General features: G+C 40.8%; 1 protein-coding gene across 4 annotated transcripts in view; it reads right to left on the reverse strand.

The window, feature by feature from the left end:
• ADD3 (adducin 3) overlaps positions 1–17909 on the reverse strand; it is a 58797-nt gene that overhangs the window by 11621 nt on the left and 29267 nt on the right. For all 4 annotated transcript variants that reach the window (XM_031061731.1, XM_031061717.1, XM_031061726.1 and 1 more), the window contains exons 2-4: positions 12634–12854; positions 1627–1765; positions 95–246 (exon numbers count right to left, since the gene is read on the reverse strand). In XM_031061731.1, coding sequence (XP_030917591.1) covers positions 95–246; positions 1627–1765; positions 12634–12825 — 483 coding nt within the window. In that variant the 5' untranslated portion in view covers positions 12826–12854. The remainder of the gene's footprint in view (positions 1–94; positions 247–1626; positions 1766–12633; positions 12855–17909) is intronic.

Genomic DNA, 17909 nt, shown 5'->3' on the forward strand with positions numbered 1-17909 from the left:
ATTACTGATCTAATTTACATTAATCAGAGGGAAAAACAATTTGAATGAATAGGTGAGATTCTAAGTAAGTTTTTTTTTTCTCTGAAATACTTACTGTGATATAGGTATTTGGCAAATGTGCCCACCCAAACAAGTCAGCCAATCTGTACAAACTGGCTAACTTGCAACGAGTGAGTTTTTCTCCCTTAACAAACGAGGAGGTATCTACCCCAGGTAGGTCATTGATGGGTGTAATCATTCCATGGCCTGAAAAACAGACAAAAACAGATGATGGCCAGTTGGACAATTAAATATATTTCCAACAATGCCATGATCTTCCAGATGCAGTGTATTTAAATGGCCAGCAAAGCAGTACCAGCATTTATGAGACTGAATAAAGGTTTTCCTGAGCTGTCTCCTGAATCAATATCCTACATAGGACTGGAACTGGGCTCTAAGACATTTGTCACTAATGAAGTATTTTTATAGGTTATTTTGAGGTTTGTTTTTGTTACAGGAGAAGACATTCCTTGTAGACTTCTGACACCAGCAAAACTAATTTGAAGCGCTATCTCAGGCTTAGCACTTCAATTCAGCCCTAATGAAGAAATTAGGATTAGTGCAAGAGTTCTCAAACCCTTAGACAGAAGGTATCACCTCTTAACAGAGAAATCATAAATATCAATTTCTCTCTTTGACTTGTGACTACACAAATATACCCCTTTCCCCTTCATGAATGCATGACAGCCTTCTGACAGCTCACAACCTTTGTTCAGAGGGAAAGCTAAGATCAAAAGAGGTAAAAGTCATTTTGGTTTTCAAGAAAAGAAGTGTGCACTTTGAGATCTGTCCCCCTTGTCCCTGGCAAACACAGCAGAGACAACAGTGGGACTCAGAGTCTCAGTAACCAACCAGAGACATGAACACGAGGTTATTTGGGCTCTCTGTTCCCTTCCACTCGTTTTGTTAAATAAACCCTGAAGTACCATTTTGGGACCAAATCTCCAAAGATGATGAATGCTGACAGCTGCCACTGTACTTCAGGCTTGTAAGCTCCCATATGATGTCCACCCACAGAACTTAAATTGACTTGAATTTCTCAGTGCTTCATGACTTGGAAAGAACTTGGGTGTTAACTGCGAGATCCCAGTGACATCTTTACAAGTAGAGTGCAGACTAGGAGCTGTTCTTAACTGTGGGAGCTGTTTATCTGATAATTCAGTTTGCCAGGGGATTCTCCCCACCTCAGAGTTCTTGGCGTTTTTTTAGTAACAATTTATATGCAAGAGTAGAAAAATAAAGAAACTAAATGGTAATGTATGTCACATCTCAGTTTATATTAATGTTAAACTCCTAATAGTAACAGAACACATCTTGTTCCCAATGTCAGTTCAACTTTTATTAACAAAGTATAGAATAACTGAGTTTGAGGATTCCAACCATTTTGGATATCATTATACAAGTCAAAGAATTTGAGAGAATGAAGCCTAAAAAGGCAAGTTAAGGCCACCATCTGTACTACTTCACAGCTGAAGCAAGCTCGGACAGAATTTTTATTCAAGGAAAGAGGAGACTCCAGCACTCCTAAGCCCTGGTAACAATTAAAAAAAAAAAAAAAGAAGAGCAGTTTATGTATAATTCACTTACTGAGTGAAGATGAGGAAAAACCTGTAAAAGTGCTCCCTGTAATGTACTCAGCAATCTGCTGTAATGCAAGCAGTCCAGTGGGGTTATTGCCCTTCTTCATCTGTTCTTGAATAAGGCATTCCAGATCTTCTCTAAAAGCCTGTAGAAACATTTGAAAAACATCAAGGAAACCCAGCCTTGATAACCTTATTTCTATTATAGGTGGGGCTGCTAGTTTTGCCTCTTATTAATGTTACATGAAACTTCCCCATAGAATTTGTTTTTTAGCTGTTTTAACTTTGCCAGACTTAATCATCTGACCTAAACTTTGCATGCTAGATACTGGCAATTTGTGGGGCAGAAAGGAGGAGTTTGGTCACAGAGGATTTACTATTTCCCAGTACACAACAAGATAAAATGTATTTTTTTTACATTATTGAACCCATTTTTATCAGTAATTAAAGTGTTGTCCATATTTTGGAAGAGATACTTGAAATTCAATCAGGATGTGTTGCTTTCTGTGCTGGATATTTTTTTTATAATGTAATCCCTCTGAAAACCCATTCAAATTTGATAAAGTTATAAACAACGGGAAAACTGGAGCTTATCCACGCTCAAGTAATATCACAGACATGCAAAAACTAGAAGGAATGCTATCTCCTCTCTATTTTTCCTTCCCCAAAGGGAAAAATCCTTCTTTCTTTTTCTGAATAAAGTGATTGCAAGCCCAAGAGATAAACTCTTGCAGAATATATAATGAAAAAGTTTCCATAGTATTGTTAAATTTAATATACTATGCACTGTGGACAAAGCCTGCTCCTTTGAGATGATAAACAGATTATTCCCTATCTACAACCAACCCCTGTCCTAGGACCACTGCAGTCCTGACATTCCTAGACTCAATAAATTCTGTTCCTTCAAACTTATAGGTTACATTTTCTAGCCCTCTCATTACTTCTTGGCAGCATCTTGCAGCTTTTCCCCAACCTTGCAGTACCCAAAGCTGCACACAGCACGAGCTGAGGTGGGGATTGTGAACACTCCTGGTTCCTTCCAAGAAGACATTTGGTGTCTTTACCATGCAGCTGGCTCCTATTATAACTCCAGACCATTCCCTGTAAGTAATTGCTCCTTTCAGTTTGCCTTCCTTGGCAGAGCACTTGCTCTCAATTAAAGAAAGAAAACAGTTCTGTATGACAAATGTAATTTCTTCACTGAATTTTAATTCAGTCCTTCAAAACACCCACTCTGTTGGGCAAAATCCACCAATCCCTTGGGTCTATTCACCAACAGGTTTTGATGATTAGTAAGAGAGAGTGCTACTGAACCCCACAAAGACATCCTCAAGACTGTACTTGACACAGCCTCCTCAGCTGCACAGTTGAGTCTCCAGGACTCCTAATTACCAACTTTTAAGATATCCATGCTCTCCTTAGAATAATTTTGTCAGGATCATGTTTGTACCTGAGACTTGCTAGATTTTCCTAAGTAAAGCCTCTAAGAATTCCCCCCTGACTGACTCTGAAAGTGCACCTATCTCTCAGTGCAGACCAGAATATTCACGTGGCATCCCCCCAACAGCTGAAGAACCTCTCACCAGCCTGAAGATGCACAGGCAAAGTCAGATTTTTCTCTTTTGTGGCTGCTGTTGGAAAGGTCTATGAAGCAGGAGAAAGGAGCAGATGAGGAAAAGGAAAGAAAAAACACAGAACTGAGAGAGGAAAAAAACCTAACTGGGGGAGAAGAAGTGGAGGACAGGGAGCAATGGCCATAAACTGAAACGTGCAAAGTTCCAGCTCAACATGAGGAAGAACTTTAGATCGAGGGTAGCAGAGAACTGGACCAGGCTGCCCAGTTCCCTGCATTATATTAAATTATTCCTCCTTCAATCCAACAAGGACTATAAAAAAGATCTGCAAAAACATTAATAGTAAACTCTTATTAGTCATCTGCAGACTTCTGGAAGTTTTTTAACCTGTACAAGTAATGTTACTTCCATAGCAGAAAAAAGGGTAATGTAATATATTTTGGGAAATTTTTGAAAGAAAGATTTTTTTAGTTTATTGCATATTGTATTTTTAATTTTGGTCATGTTATTTTCCTTCTTCTGAGCTTAATTTTGCACCTTAATGCTAGCAGTAGTATGTTACACATTTGCTGAGACTACTAGAAATGAGGATTTAGTGTTGTATCAACAGTTTTATTAAACCAAACAAGCTGAGTTTCCCTTAAAAACAGTTTTAGAAATAAGAGAAAATAGGTAAGAGGCAGGAAAGTAGCAAATATGGAGGTTTGGGATGAGTTGTAAAGCAGGTGAGAATATGGATGAAGTGCATAAAATCAGGTATGCAATTTATCCACATGCCAGTGCATAATGATGTTTTCTAGCAGCCTTCAGCCTGCCACATGGGTATCTATGAATATTTCACTGCATTTCATCCCCTGCTGCAGACCCTGAAACTTGGAACTGTTAGGTAACCACCTCACACGTGCTAACACAACCTTCTTCCATCACTGGTAATCCCAGTGGGCTCCTATGAAGGCCACCACCTTCTTGTGGTCAACAATTTACCTTTAATAAGAGCCATTAAATGAATGATATTTATTGGATATTTATTTCACTGTACAAGACTGATTTCTGTAAAACTACTAGCTTGCAGGCCTCTGATTCTGGGATCTGACCACAGCAGCAGGAGCTTGCTTCTAAAAACCTAACTAGAGCCTGGAGACCAAATTGTTTGGTTTTGCTTTAATTCATGAGATTGCAATATATTTATTTATGTGTGGCATTATACTGCCCACAAGTGAGCAAGCAAAAGTCATACAAGTAAGTCATACTGGAGACAGAGATGCTTTCAAAGAGATGACAAACATGCTGCTCTGGCACAAAGCAGATATTTTTCAAGCATAAAGGTAATTTCAGATGTAGTATTTGACAAAGAAATGCTGACAAAGGAAAAACTGTACTGTCAGATGAACGAAAAATGATGTTATTCCTTGGTGTATTCATGATGTATGCTCAGCATTGCTCAATCAAGAGAAAGTTTCAGGGATTTAGTAGGCTTTTTGGGTACATGTGCATTGTTTTGTTTGTTTGTTTGAAACCATGACAACTTTAGACATGGGACACTAAGAGCAGTGACTTTCTGCAGTGGGGTACAAATCCCAAAGCGAGCAGCACAGCACTTCTTGGCTGCCCCTGGTCCTGCCAGCACAGCTGGACTCGACACCTGCCTGTGCCTGCACACAGCAAGGATGTAGCCAGGCTGACCCACCCCTCACAGCTGGGAATCATTTCCTGTTTGCACAAGCATCCTTCTGTCTTCAGGGACCTCACCTGCCCAGCCAAGCACCTGTGTCCCCCTTGTTTGTGCTGAAACAGCACTTCAAGCATCAGCCTGAAGGTCTGATAGGAAATATCCCATGGTGTGAGAACTGGACCCATGACAGCTGCTGGGAAGGAGGTACAGTGACATTTCAGACAAGGTGCACAGCCAGGAGGATGCTGAGTAAGGCTTTTACTTTAGACACCCAAGAGAGTGGCCTGACCTTGGTAGAATGCAGGCTGCTGCTCTACTTCCATCTCACCCACTTTGAGTGCCACTCCACCAGCTTGCTCTGAGACATGAATTTCCCCACTACTCACCAGTAAAAATGAACAGGGCAGCTCAGCCTGTTCCTAAAACTGTTTCCAAAATTCCACTCTTTCCAAAACTGTTGTCAGCTTTTTTACACCAGCTTAGACAGCCTTACATGGTACTGCATAGCTTGCAGAACAGACACAGCTTTTCTTGATGGAGTCATTAGTAGGATGATTAGGTCAAGGTCTTTCTGATAGCATAAAATTACTTCTCTAGAACTATTTGCAATCATATTCCAAATATACATCATAGATTCAGGCAGTTTAGATGGAAAAATCTTTCAACTTAGTTCTCAAAAGTTCTCTGAAAGTCAAGAGCGAAGTTAAGCTCAGTTCTGACTCACTTCCATTTTTTTCAGAAGTACAGTCTAACTGTGAGCTGACAGTGACAATTTGGGCTTTTAAGAATCAAAGCAACATTTGCATGTACCAGTTGACAACTAGTATTTTTCAAGAAGAACTAGAATAATTAACTTGCTAGAATAACCTATTTTACATGGATACACACATACATAGTGCAGAATAATGATGTTGCTAAAAAACTTTGTATTAGTCTCTTCATCTTGCTAGGCAGCTCTCTAAGGATGTTAAGAAGTACAAAGGCTTATAAGTATTTTGACTATCTATGCTGTTTCTTTTTTGTTGACCACTGATTTCTACATGTATCCAACCAAAAGAAGTAGAAATAAAATAATAAACAAATAATAATGGTATACAAGTCATCTACAAATACTCCACACCGCTGCAAACCTTTAAGAGGGGAAAGCATGTGCTCACATTAGGACTAACAACAGTAATGACTAAACAGTTTCACATCATTCTACAGGAAAGTAGCTAAAAAATACATGTGAGGTGCCTACCTTTCACAGCAGCACTGCTGTTAGACTAAAAACTGCCAAATGATACAAAAACTCATTCAACAGTTTTCACTTAAGCCCATTTTGATCAGAGTTTCTAATATCTTAAATCCATTTTTAAAAAGGGCATAATTCAACTTATCTAAACATACCCACACAGAGTCTCTAAGCCAAATCTCCACCACTGAAGAAAAGTTTCAAAACTTAACTGGTACTTTGTCCTCGAGAGTGAAGAGATGTTAATTTTGGTTCCTGTGCTGTAAACACAGCTGCCTGTGAGAGGAAGACCTTCACTGAAACAGCCAACACAGCTCCTAAGAGGCTCTTTCAAGACTGAAGTTTAGATACAAACAGCCAGAGCCCTCAGTGGAAAAGGGTGGAGCTGGCCACAAAAAAACCGCCAGGGAGCGAAGGCTGGCGGGGAGAAGATAAGACTCACAAAAAGTGTTTGTCAATGCTGTGAAAAGAGAACAAGGGGGATGGGACTTCTGGGTTAAGACAAAAAGAAGTAGCCTTGGTAATAAGCATGGGGAATTAGCAGAAGTTATAACAATCTCTTCACTTGCACTGAAGGGTGAGGGCACCTGGGCTGGATTTAGTGACTGGGCTGACAGCAAGGTGCTCCCCACACAGAGCTCAGCCTGCGCCAGCTTTTCCAGCTCCTCTAACCTGGTGCACTCTGGCTCTCCTCCATGAGCTGCAGCAGAGTGTTCACTCCTATGATAAGCAGCCTAGAGATACCCCATGATTACAGCCAAACCTGAAGCACTCAACTCCTTTGCCAAGCCCATCCCCACCAACCCAGAGCCAGCCACTCACACAACTGCTGCTCTGCATAGGGGTCTGGGTCCCTCCCTCGTGTTCTCTCGTGGAGTAAAGCCATACCATACATCCTGCTAAATGGAATGTAAATGAAATGTAATGAATGTAAATGGAATGTACAATGAAATGTAAAATGGTAGATGAAATCAAATTTCAGCTCATCAGGGGTCTCACGCATTTCTGAGCATAATTAACTGGGATTTTCAGTAAGTGGAGGACTTGAAAGAGTGGGAGCATACATGGTGAGGATGCACTAGGAGGGATGGCAGAGCTCTTGCAGGATGTTCTAGATGCACATGCTCCTGCAGCCAAGGAAAAACGTCACCAGTCATGGCTTTCCAAGGTTTTCCCGGTACTGTTCAACATGTATCTGGTGGCATTTATATCTAATGAGAAAAAAACACAGTTCAAACTAAGTGCAAAGGAGCAATATGGAAATAGAGTGGAGTGAAGGGTAACCCAGTTTTATAGTGAGAAAGAAGGGAAATTCTCATGATGTGCACTTGTGGTGGAGGACTTTGGTGTGAATTTACAGTGTTCATCACAGCTACAGAAATGAATGACAGCTGGGCATGGGGATTTCTTGGGTCCCCACAGAGGTCTAGTGCATGGCCTTGATTTGAGACAATGTTACCCTGACCACAAACTCCCTCTCAGTTAAAATGTTATCACGGGGCACAGGGGATCTTTAAGGGACATTTTGCAGTATGTCTTCAATGAAGTATCAAATTGAGCTCTTGGCTCTGGGTGAACAAAATGCTGCACAGGTTGTATGATGAAAGCATGCAACTAAATAAGCTATTGCAGGGGGAGGAGAGTCATGACTTCCCAGCAGGATATTGGGAAGATGTCAGAGAAGACAAAAGCCAGAGCAGGGAGCTGCAGGCTGAGAGGACTGCCCAGTGCGGAGGTCCTCAGGTGATGCAAAAGGTTCTGAGTCCTTTGTGGCCAATGGGTCAGGCTTCTGAAGGATGTGAAAGGCTCTTGAACTTCTGAGAAAAGAGCAGTAAAAGCCAAAACATATGAGGAACTGAAAGGACTTTGATATTTTTAAGAAAATAAACTGCCTCAAAAGGGAGTGGTATTGCAAAAATACTGGATGTTCACTCGATACAAACTAAAGTAAACTAAACAACTGCAAAAGCTGGGGGAAAAATAAATTAAATCATCCTTCATCTCTGTCCTGATGGTTTGAAAATAACATATCCAGGAAAGAAATTCAAGTGTGGGTGGGATTGCTTGTTTTTGAGGAGAAAAATCTGCCTGCATGCTGCATGCTAAGGCAGACCTCTGAATAGAAGAGTTGCTAAGCTGTACAGTTATCTCTCCATGTTTTTTTGGACAAGACCTGCTAGTGTGGGAGGCAGGGGGGTTTGCATGTGCAAGGCAGGAAGGGAGGCACAGTAGAGAAGTGCATTTTTAACTTCAGTACAACCCCCCCAAATTTTTCAGTCTGCATAGTTTCACCTGAGCCTTCCTGCAATGGCAGTACCAAGCCAGAGTGGCCCTGAATTCCCTGCAGAGTCACAGTGGGTTGGTAGACACTCTCTAAATCCAGCATTAAAGTAAAGCCTGATGGGATCCTGCCAACACAGAGCTCAACTTTAGGAAAAAAAAAAAAAACCTGAGCTCCAAATAGCTGTGTTTTATATGTAAAAATAGCCAGTGCACATCCAATGGGTCTTAAGAAGCCACACAAAACTTCACTGGTAAATTAAAAACATAAACTGCACATTTAAATTTTAGTAACTGGGCATTTTTATGTTTACATTAAACAGCTGTTCCACTCATCGCTCCAGACACAACTTCTTCTAACATTAGTAAAAATAATGAACATATATATATATATATAATGTATAAACACATCTTTCGTACAGGAATCCATCCTCTCCCATTTCCACCCTCACCTGTAGCTTTCCTTCCAGTACACCAATATAAAGGGATGGAAGCTACTCCTCAGTGCAGCCTAAGCCCTGATCCTAATTTCCTGTGGGTTACACACATTATCCTGCTAGCTCAAGCCTACAGTTAGCTTTTCTGCTGGGTGGATAATTGTTTCACATGGTGTCACTGCACTGGAAGCAGTGTGACACTGCTGCCTGCCAGCAGAAACATCCAACACTTTCCCTGCTTCACCATGGCTGTGGGGATCTTCTCCCCATCTGTACCTGTATGTTCACTCAGCTCCTCAGTGCTGAACTGGCTGTTCAGTTTTCATAAACGTCATAACTGCACAACCACTGCCCTTTTTCAAAAAAAGTGTTTTAAGAGTTTCTGGTTGCTAAGGTGACAGCATCAGAGAAATGCTAGAAGGAAATAAAGGCCAAAAGGACTTGTGTACCATAAGTGAAGTAAGGAGTTTGATGGTACAGCAAATGTATTTTTGCTCTGTGAAAAACATAGTAACTCTGTGTAACAAGCAACATATGACTGTTTAGCATACAGACAAAACTGTTTTTAATTGCAGAGTTAAGTTGGAAAATATAAAAAACCCTAAAACAACCAACCCATCTTTTCAGATTTTGGGTATATTATAGGGCAATTATCTTGAGCCCAAAAAGCAATAAAACTAATCCACTGTATAAATGTAGTACCTTTCTTTAAAAATAACAACATGCTACCCAAATCCTCCGAAACTGAAGATGTTACTGAATAAAGCTAAATGGCTTTATGCTAAGATTGGCCAGCAGTACTTCTGGATGCTATCAGGCTGCTCAGGCCCAGCTGATTTTAATTCCTTTCCACCTTTATAACAGACACAGAAGAGCAAACATGTTCAGTTTATCAGATTCTCCAGGCTATCAGATGCTCAGGGGCTACATGCAGCATTAGGCAAACACATCTGAGAACTCACTGATAATGTCAGGACATTCTCCATGGGCAGTGGTCAGAAAACAACTATGATTTGTTTAAGGTTTAATATGAACAGACTCCAAGACATTAGCAAACATCAGAGGTAATGGAAATAGCTTTTCAGTAGCTTTTAAATTATTTAATTTAGGAAAGGGAAATTGCACATCAGAGAGGAGTAGTCAGATTGCACACTAGTATGGGCACCAAACAGTACATCAGAGAGATGCAGCAGCTTGATGTCTGAAGATGTCTGGTCAGGCCTGTAGCCCTTTCAACAACATGCACTGAGTAAAATATACTGTGGTTCCTGAAATAGATTCTCTAATTTTCTTGCTAAAGGATTTAGATTTTCCTACTTAAAAGAAAAAAAAAGCTTGTTAATAAAACCAGATTAAATTAGTACCTAAACTTCCTATTATGTGACAGTGATGAACCCTTTAGTTTTGCACCTCTGCTCACAGAAAATGCATGTTAAGAGCTCACCTCAATATATCACCACCACAACGTGCTTGTGTACTTTTAAGACAGTTGCTATCCTTGCTAGATACACTTCACATTTACTGATACTTGCCAGAAGAGGAGTCATTGACTATTTCTTTGATCTGAAAGCATTTATCAAGGCTTGGTGAAGATGTGCATTTATGGTGAAGACTGGGTGAAGATTCACCAGCAAAGCAAGCTCTTAAACTGCATCTCATAATTTCTCTTCTTCTAAACACCTTACAACTATACTCTCTCTGTCAAGTGGAATAATCCAGAAAAGCAACAAAGTTCCATGAAAATATCTAACACAATGTAATTCTGCAGCTATAGAACAAAAACACTATGGACAATGCTCATCAAGTCAATCCTGAACCTGAGTTACACAGACTGGTAACAGGAACAATACTTTCTGGCCATTGTGCGATGAATTTTAAATTCAAGAGAACAAGGTAAATGTTTTCAGTCCTGAGTCCCAAGGACAGTATAGCACTCAGCAGCTGGTGCCTGGAGCCTGGCATACTGCACCTTCCACCCCAAATAAATGCTGAAATTCTCTTGATGGACATTTGCTCACAGATACTGTATAAAAATGCTTTCATTTCCTTGCGTGAGAAATCACTGCAGAGTTCCTCTAAATTTTCTGTATCAGGAAAAGGGAGGATAAAAGGAGATACTGGAGGGGAAGTGGGAGCTCAGACAACTCCTCTTCGTGCCTGATCCCACACTCAGCTCCCACGTTCCCATTTCTCTCTAAGCCAAGCAGGCAGCAGGCCCCTGGCTTATTTGGACAACTGTTCCCTTACAAAACAAAAACTTGCAACTTACTGGCAGCTCTGAACAGTCACTTTCCAAAACGTGCTGGGCTCAGCTTCTCTTGCAGCAGGACACTGACAGCAGCCCAGCTGCTCTCTGTCCCACAACCTTCTGTTAAAACAGCAGCCTAAACTCAGGGGTTCATACCCGCCTTCACACCCCTTCCTAAAATCTGCATGCTGACACTGCATCTACTAAAAAAAACACTACAGAGGCTGCAGCAAAGGGACTTCAATTACATCTGGCAGACTTGGCAAAAGATGCCACAAAATGCTAATGAAATAGTTACACTTATCCGATTCAATACTGTCATCAAAAGGACCAAAAAGCCACCATCACATACAAAACCAAATGATCTCTCCAACTTATTTTTATCTGTTAGGCTAAAGATTTAGTCTTTCTGCGAGTCCTGGCTAGTCATAATGTGAGTATTTTAACAGGAATGAGTAGACTCTGATCACATCTTACAATTGAGTATTTAACATAAGATGATCATAATTAAAACATTACTCAGTACCTCCTTAGAGTATTTTCCTTATAAAAGAGCCTGGCTGCAAACCCAAGCTTGCACAAATTGACTTGAAAAATAATAAATTCCTTAGTCAACAGGTTCACGTTATACTCAAAGCAACACACAGATCCAAGAGACACTCCAGGACAACACTTTAGCAAACAATCCTGTTATTCATGGATGACTATAATAGGATGATTACTAACAGCTGTTTGCAATCTCTTTACATATGGAAAAGCTTCAAAAAAAATTACAGAAGCACCCCAATTTACAGAGGAACTGAAGACAGAAGGATCTGTAAAGCTGCTTAGCCACTTCCCAGTCCCATTATCCTCAACACTCGCATTACACATGGATACCCCTAAAGGATCATTCCACAGGTCTTACTCACTCCCTATGGCTTCAAAATACTCAAAGCAACAGCATTACTTTCCAATGTATTCATCAGGTTAAACTCAAAGAATACAGGTATTAAAATATAAATTAAAACTACTACAAACATGGTTCAATAGATTGAATAGTTTTATATGTAGTCTGCACAGGGACTGAACTTACACAACCAGTAGATGAGCACTAACGTGGCTAAGTAGGGGTATGATCACCCTCAAGGACATAAAAAGAACATAGTCTAGCTTTTAAATAAACGTAACCCAATTATAAATGTCAATGAAAGCATTCCTGATGCAAATGATAGGTTAATATTCAAACCCAGAAAGCAGAACACCACGCAATGCCCTAATTTGTTCCTATTTGACCAGTGACTCCTTCACTCTCTTCTCCGTCCCTAAGTTTTAATTAGGAACCCTGCAGCCAGGCACATCTTTCTGTAAGAATGCAATGAAGCATAAGAATATAAAAGTATCAGGAGAAAAAAAACAACACTATAAAGGTTGCTTGTCCACAGACAAAACACCACACCAACAAAATGCCAGATAATCTGGTTAGTGACTTTTCTTAGAAGATGGTCCAGAGATATTCCATCTAGCTGTGACACAGATTTCTTTTTTTACAACACCCTTTCCATTTTACTCCCCAGTAGCGGCACTCACAGGGCTCTGCAGTATCTGGGTGACCCTCTTCCTCTGCTCCATCATGTTGAAGTCCTGTCTGAGGTCGGGGGACATGTTCCTCTCCCGGATGTACTCAGGGTCATTCTCATTGATGCGATCGAAGTACCGCTCCTTGTGAGGCATCGTGGCAGGGGGAGGAGTAGTGATCACCTGGCTGGCATCAGCACTCATGCTTCAACACTGTGCAGGGAAGGCTTCCTCTGAAACAAAAGGAAAACAGGGGAAAATGTTAGTTCAAAGGAGGCCACTTGCAATGAACTTCCAAGTCTGGACACAACTAATGTCTCCTTGCAGATCATCTAAAATGAAAGGAGAACAAGTGAATAACTATCACAATCAGAAAATTTAGGAAAGAGTCTAGAAAAATGATTAAAAACCATTAGTAAGTTCTCTGATAATGCACAATCATCTTTATTTGAGGTAAAATAAAAACCAAAAATCATACAGTTAGGAGTGACATTTGAAATGACCATTGTACATTTTATGACAAAATTCCCTCTGTAATTTTACACTACACTTACCACCTCCCAAGGTTTTTATACAGCTCTCCTTCCTGAGCTGTTCAAGCAAACACCCAGAAGAGAAGGCCTGTTTAATATCTGCCTAGAGCTCATCTCCCAGCTTGAATGAAGAAATTCCTCAATTACAGCACTTTCAAAGCATCTCATAACCACAGCCTAAAGATAATGCTTCAGGACTCAAGGACCACCAGGGAATTTCCACTGAGCTCCAGCTGGTGCCTGCTCTTTCACAAAGCACTTGGAGACATTGAGGGAACTGCAGAGGTTGTATGTTGGCTTACACAGCACTGAGGCCACATCCATAGCAAACAGCTGAGCTTTAGCTTTTCTCCTTTTGTGTGCAATTGTATGCAAAGATTCTCACTGAAGCTCATTACATTAGGAAAAGAAAAAAAAACCCAATAAAAATACTTTCATGTCTTGGTAGAAAGTTTAAAAATCTCATTAAGAAACCTGATAAGCATTTGTAAACACAAACAAAACTGGATCAAAAGGAAAGAAGCAGACACCTGAATTTTCATACAAAGAATCAGGCTCAAAAGCACACTCAGTAACACCATTCCTCAAAAGCTACTGAAGAGGGACACTTTCTCAGGTTTGAGGAACAAAGAGAAGCAGGATTTGAAGGATAAGTTTATTATGAAAATACATTTTAACATGCAAATATCTACAGTCAATAATACATGTAATATAAAAATATTTGCATGAAAAAATATTTGGTATGTAAATTCACATCTTCAGAGGAAACAAGCCCAAGTCAAGCAGTGTTCAACAGTGGTGGATCAAAGTGTCCTTGCTGTGTGGCACAGTTCACCCACCCTTGTTTGTGTCACTGCAATTACCATTTGGCGTATTCTGTGAACAGTGAGCCAACGTGGAGCATCCACTCTGCTTCCACTGTAATCTCACATATTTCCCAGGTGAAACACTGGGAATCCCTGTCAAAACCAGCTTCAGCAGCCCAAGCCCTCCTCCTGCCTGCAGCAAGTCCTTTCAGTCCTTGTAACACCCTCTGCTGCTCAGCCACATCATGACCCAGGCAGGCAGGAGGATGCAAACTGGTTTTCAGCCAGTTTCCCACACTGATTCCCAAATGGCTTTGCTGACAGTGCAAGGGAGAGCAAAAGGATGAAATCCTGGGGCACTGCAGCCCTGTAAGCAAGTATGAAACCCCAGACAGAAGCCACCGACAGAGGTGGGAAAGCATTAGCAGGTAAGAGCCAAGAAAACTATGTCTACGACTTTCTTTTCTACTATAGATTATGATAAAATTTGGGATTGAGATAAAACACAACAGTTCCTATAGGTTTAATTGGTTTTGCTCTTCCTGCCATTTTTTTTCCCACAGAGAGAGAGAAAAAGAAAACATCATCTGAGATGCAACATTATCCAGCTGCACACACAGAGCTCCCAGGAGGTACCTGGCATGCTGGATGAACATACCATGTTCTGGGATGTATAATTCACATCCTGGAGACAAGCTCCATGAACTCTGATGGCTTCATTCCAGAGGCTGAGGAAACACATTGGTGAGTTTTGCATGTGCTGCTCGGGTGCAGTAGGAGTTCATTCAGCATTTGCTGACTGACCTCTGGAAAGCCTGGGATGTGGGATCAGTTTGGGGATGCTGGGGAGAAAACGGGGTTTGCTTCAAGGAAGTGAGAGTTTGGGGAAAATCTGGTAGAAGTATGAAAAGAGCTTAAGTTTTTCTAAAGACTTAACTCTTGGGATGGTGTCTGGGGATCTGACCACCACTCAGCTTAGGAAAAATATCCTTATAAATGTAATTGTGTATTATGTCTCTGCTCCACTGTCCTGTGTGTACCTTCCCTCTCACCCTTGCCCAAAATGGCAAGGTTTAAGAAGAAAAAGAAAAAAACATCAGGAGAAAATATAATACCATGAGATCACTGGTTAAATGCCACAAGGCAAGAAAAACTCAGGACCAGACCTGACAGCCTTCACTGCTCCCCATCTGTGTAGGGATAAGAACCTCCATCTGAGCCAGAACAGACACTCCCATCACCCGCAGGTAACTAAAAGCAGTATAGAAAGCCAGATAGCAAGAACCTTGCTTGAACTGGTGACCAGCTGGGACTCCTGCTCTTTTCCTCCTTCCCTGGAGTTGTCTTATCTGACCATTTATTTGCCTAAAACCTGACCTGTTAACCCCAAGTAGGAGACTTGCTCAGCTGCTGATCGACTCAGTTGGCTGGATCAACTACATGCATGTCTGAACTTCAAAACACATTTATTGTTATTATTATAGGTTTATAGGACATAATTAGTTCAAGTCCATTACTTTACAATTCATTCTTACAGTGACAGAAAAGCCCATTCATCTGTAAAAATGGCACAAATGTGACTGGCAATACCCAAAATCCACGAAAGAGATTTTTCTAATTGCCTTGGACTTTAGTTTTTCCTCTTTCCTTTCAGCCTGGTTTGTTACCTCTAGCCATTAAGATTACAACACTGAAGTCCTTGTAGTACAAAACCCCTCCATTACTGAACATAATATGGGTGTTGGGTCCAGTTGTTCTTATTAGGTCTGGTTCAATGCCCACTCTGTTGGGCCCAGGCTGACTCTCATATAACCCCTACTGTTTCCTGGAAAATTTTCAAACAAATCAACCATTCTTTTATTATTTATTTGCATCTTCTACTGATTTTTTTTTTAAGAAAGAGGATATTTGTTAAAAATGCCATCAGCTTTAGGGGACCAAAAAATTAGTATCTCCTTCTCAGCAAAGAACCAGCATTAAGACAAAAGTATTTACAGAAAATCCAGATCTCAATATCCATGAATTGTGATAGAGGATCCTCTCCCCCACCTTTTTTTTTTGGGTTTTGTTTTTCAGCTTTGCTGCAAGGCTACTTTTGGCTTCCACCCCCTCCAATGCTGTTTATGAATCAAAGAAAGTGAGGTACCACCTTCCTGAACAGTACTAGCTAACATTACTTATGCATGCTCCAGAGTGGTTGCAGAGTCTGAGGCACAGGTAGAAACGAGAGACCCTAATAGCAAGAAGACACTCTATCTAGACTGGTCAGAACAGAGAAACATACACAGAGAAATCAAATATAAACTCAGATCTAGTTCTATCCTGGTGAGAGCCATCACTCCTGGTCTGCTGAGGCACACATTTTAGCCCACATTTTGACCCAACATGCACATGCTGACACCCTAAAAAGAGATTCAAAGTTAAAGAAGAGCCCTCACTTGGGCTCACAGTTTCCCCACACTTGGTTCAACTGCTCCAATGTGGGGCCTAACTAAGAACTGAAATTCAAAATGGATAAATTTTTGTTGTACAGAATCCTCATCTCGGCTGAAAATACTTGTAAGGACCTGTAAAACAAAAAGGCTCAGAAGGTCTTGCAACAACGTAACTTGTTAATCTAACACCACTTCCCCCTCCGAGCTCTGCCCTCCTGGTTCATGCTGAACTGAATTCTGATACAAAAGAAAACAGGTCGTGTCCTCCGGTGCTTTGATGCCTTATATAGCTCATGGGTTTGGCTTCCATATCCTGTTCTGTATTTCATACAGAGAAAGTAGAACATACCCCCTCTGCCAGGAAGCTGTTTATCTCTCTACTTAGGAGTAAGTCTTATTTAATGAAAGCTTCAATTTTTTTCCAGGAACTTGGAACTGTTGATTTTGGGTTGCAACATTACATCCTGAGCATCCCCACCTGACACTTTGTAAAATCTAAGTAACCTGCTGTGTTGCTTTTGTTGCAATAACTATTTTCAATGTCAAATCACAAAAATAATCAGGGGGTCAGAGAAACAAGAAGTACTAAAGTAAAAAAAAGTGCAGGAGACCAAATGTGAGGGAAATTTATATTGAGAAAGAACCCCCCAGAAAGCACTGACTTGATATATTTATATCTTTCATAATGCACTGAATGTATATAAAAATAAATACCACCAGAGAGAATAACAGTGAAAGGACCAAATTATTAGATCACCTAGCAACAGAACATTAACCTACCTTTTATGCTGATCTTTTCTGGCTGGTTTCAGACATCTCCATTTTCTCTATGCAGTGCAATCCATCTTACTGAGAGTTCCCAGCACTGCAAACCAGCAGTGTGTGCACAGCATCATTAACTGCTGTGGCTGATTTGGGGTCTGAGCACTCGGGCTGGACCACCCCTCATCGGAGCAGCTCCTCTCAGGAGCACATTGAGCTGCTCTGCTCCTGCGATTTCTCGCCTGCTTGTTTTTAAGGAACAGTCTGCTCTCTCTCCCCACCACCCCCCCTCCAATATCTTGTCTGCCAGGAGACTTGTTGGAAGCAAACTGGGCGTCTCTTGATCTCAGTTCCAGCCTCCCCATGAAACAGGTTCCAGTCTGAATCAAAGACTTGGCTTTAGCAAACACCATCAGCTACCTACATCAGCTGGCAGCAGCACACACACTCACACACTTCAGGAATATGGGGGAATGGTTGAGAGGGATGGGGAAATATGTAGGAGAATGTGGACTGACAAGAGGGTCACCAATGTTATTTTCTGGCACTAGAAAGTTAACTGTTCATCCTCCCTCCTACATATTTTAGTAATGACACACAAATGAATAACTGCAACTCTTTCAAGGCAAAAAAAAAAACAACAAACTGGGTAAGCACCTCAAAATTAAATTAATTCTGAAATTCAACTGATGGGGACATCAAATGCCATAAATATCTGACTTGAAAGATTTTTTTTTTAAAATCTTACAATG

The sequence above is a fragment of the Geospiza fortis genome, unplaced genomic scaffold, assembly GCF_000277835.1.
Source record: "Geospiza fortis unplaced genomic scaffold, GeoFor_1.0 scaffold130, whole genome shotgun sequence".
Taxonomy (NCBI): Eukaryota; Metazoa; Chordata; class Aves; order Passeriformes; family Thraupidae; genus Geospiza; species Geospiza fortis.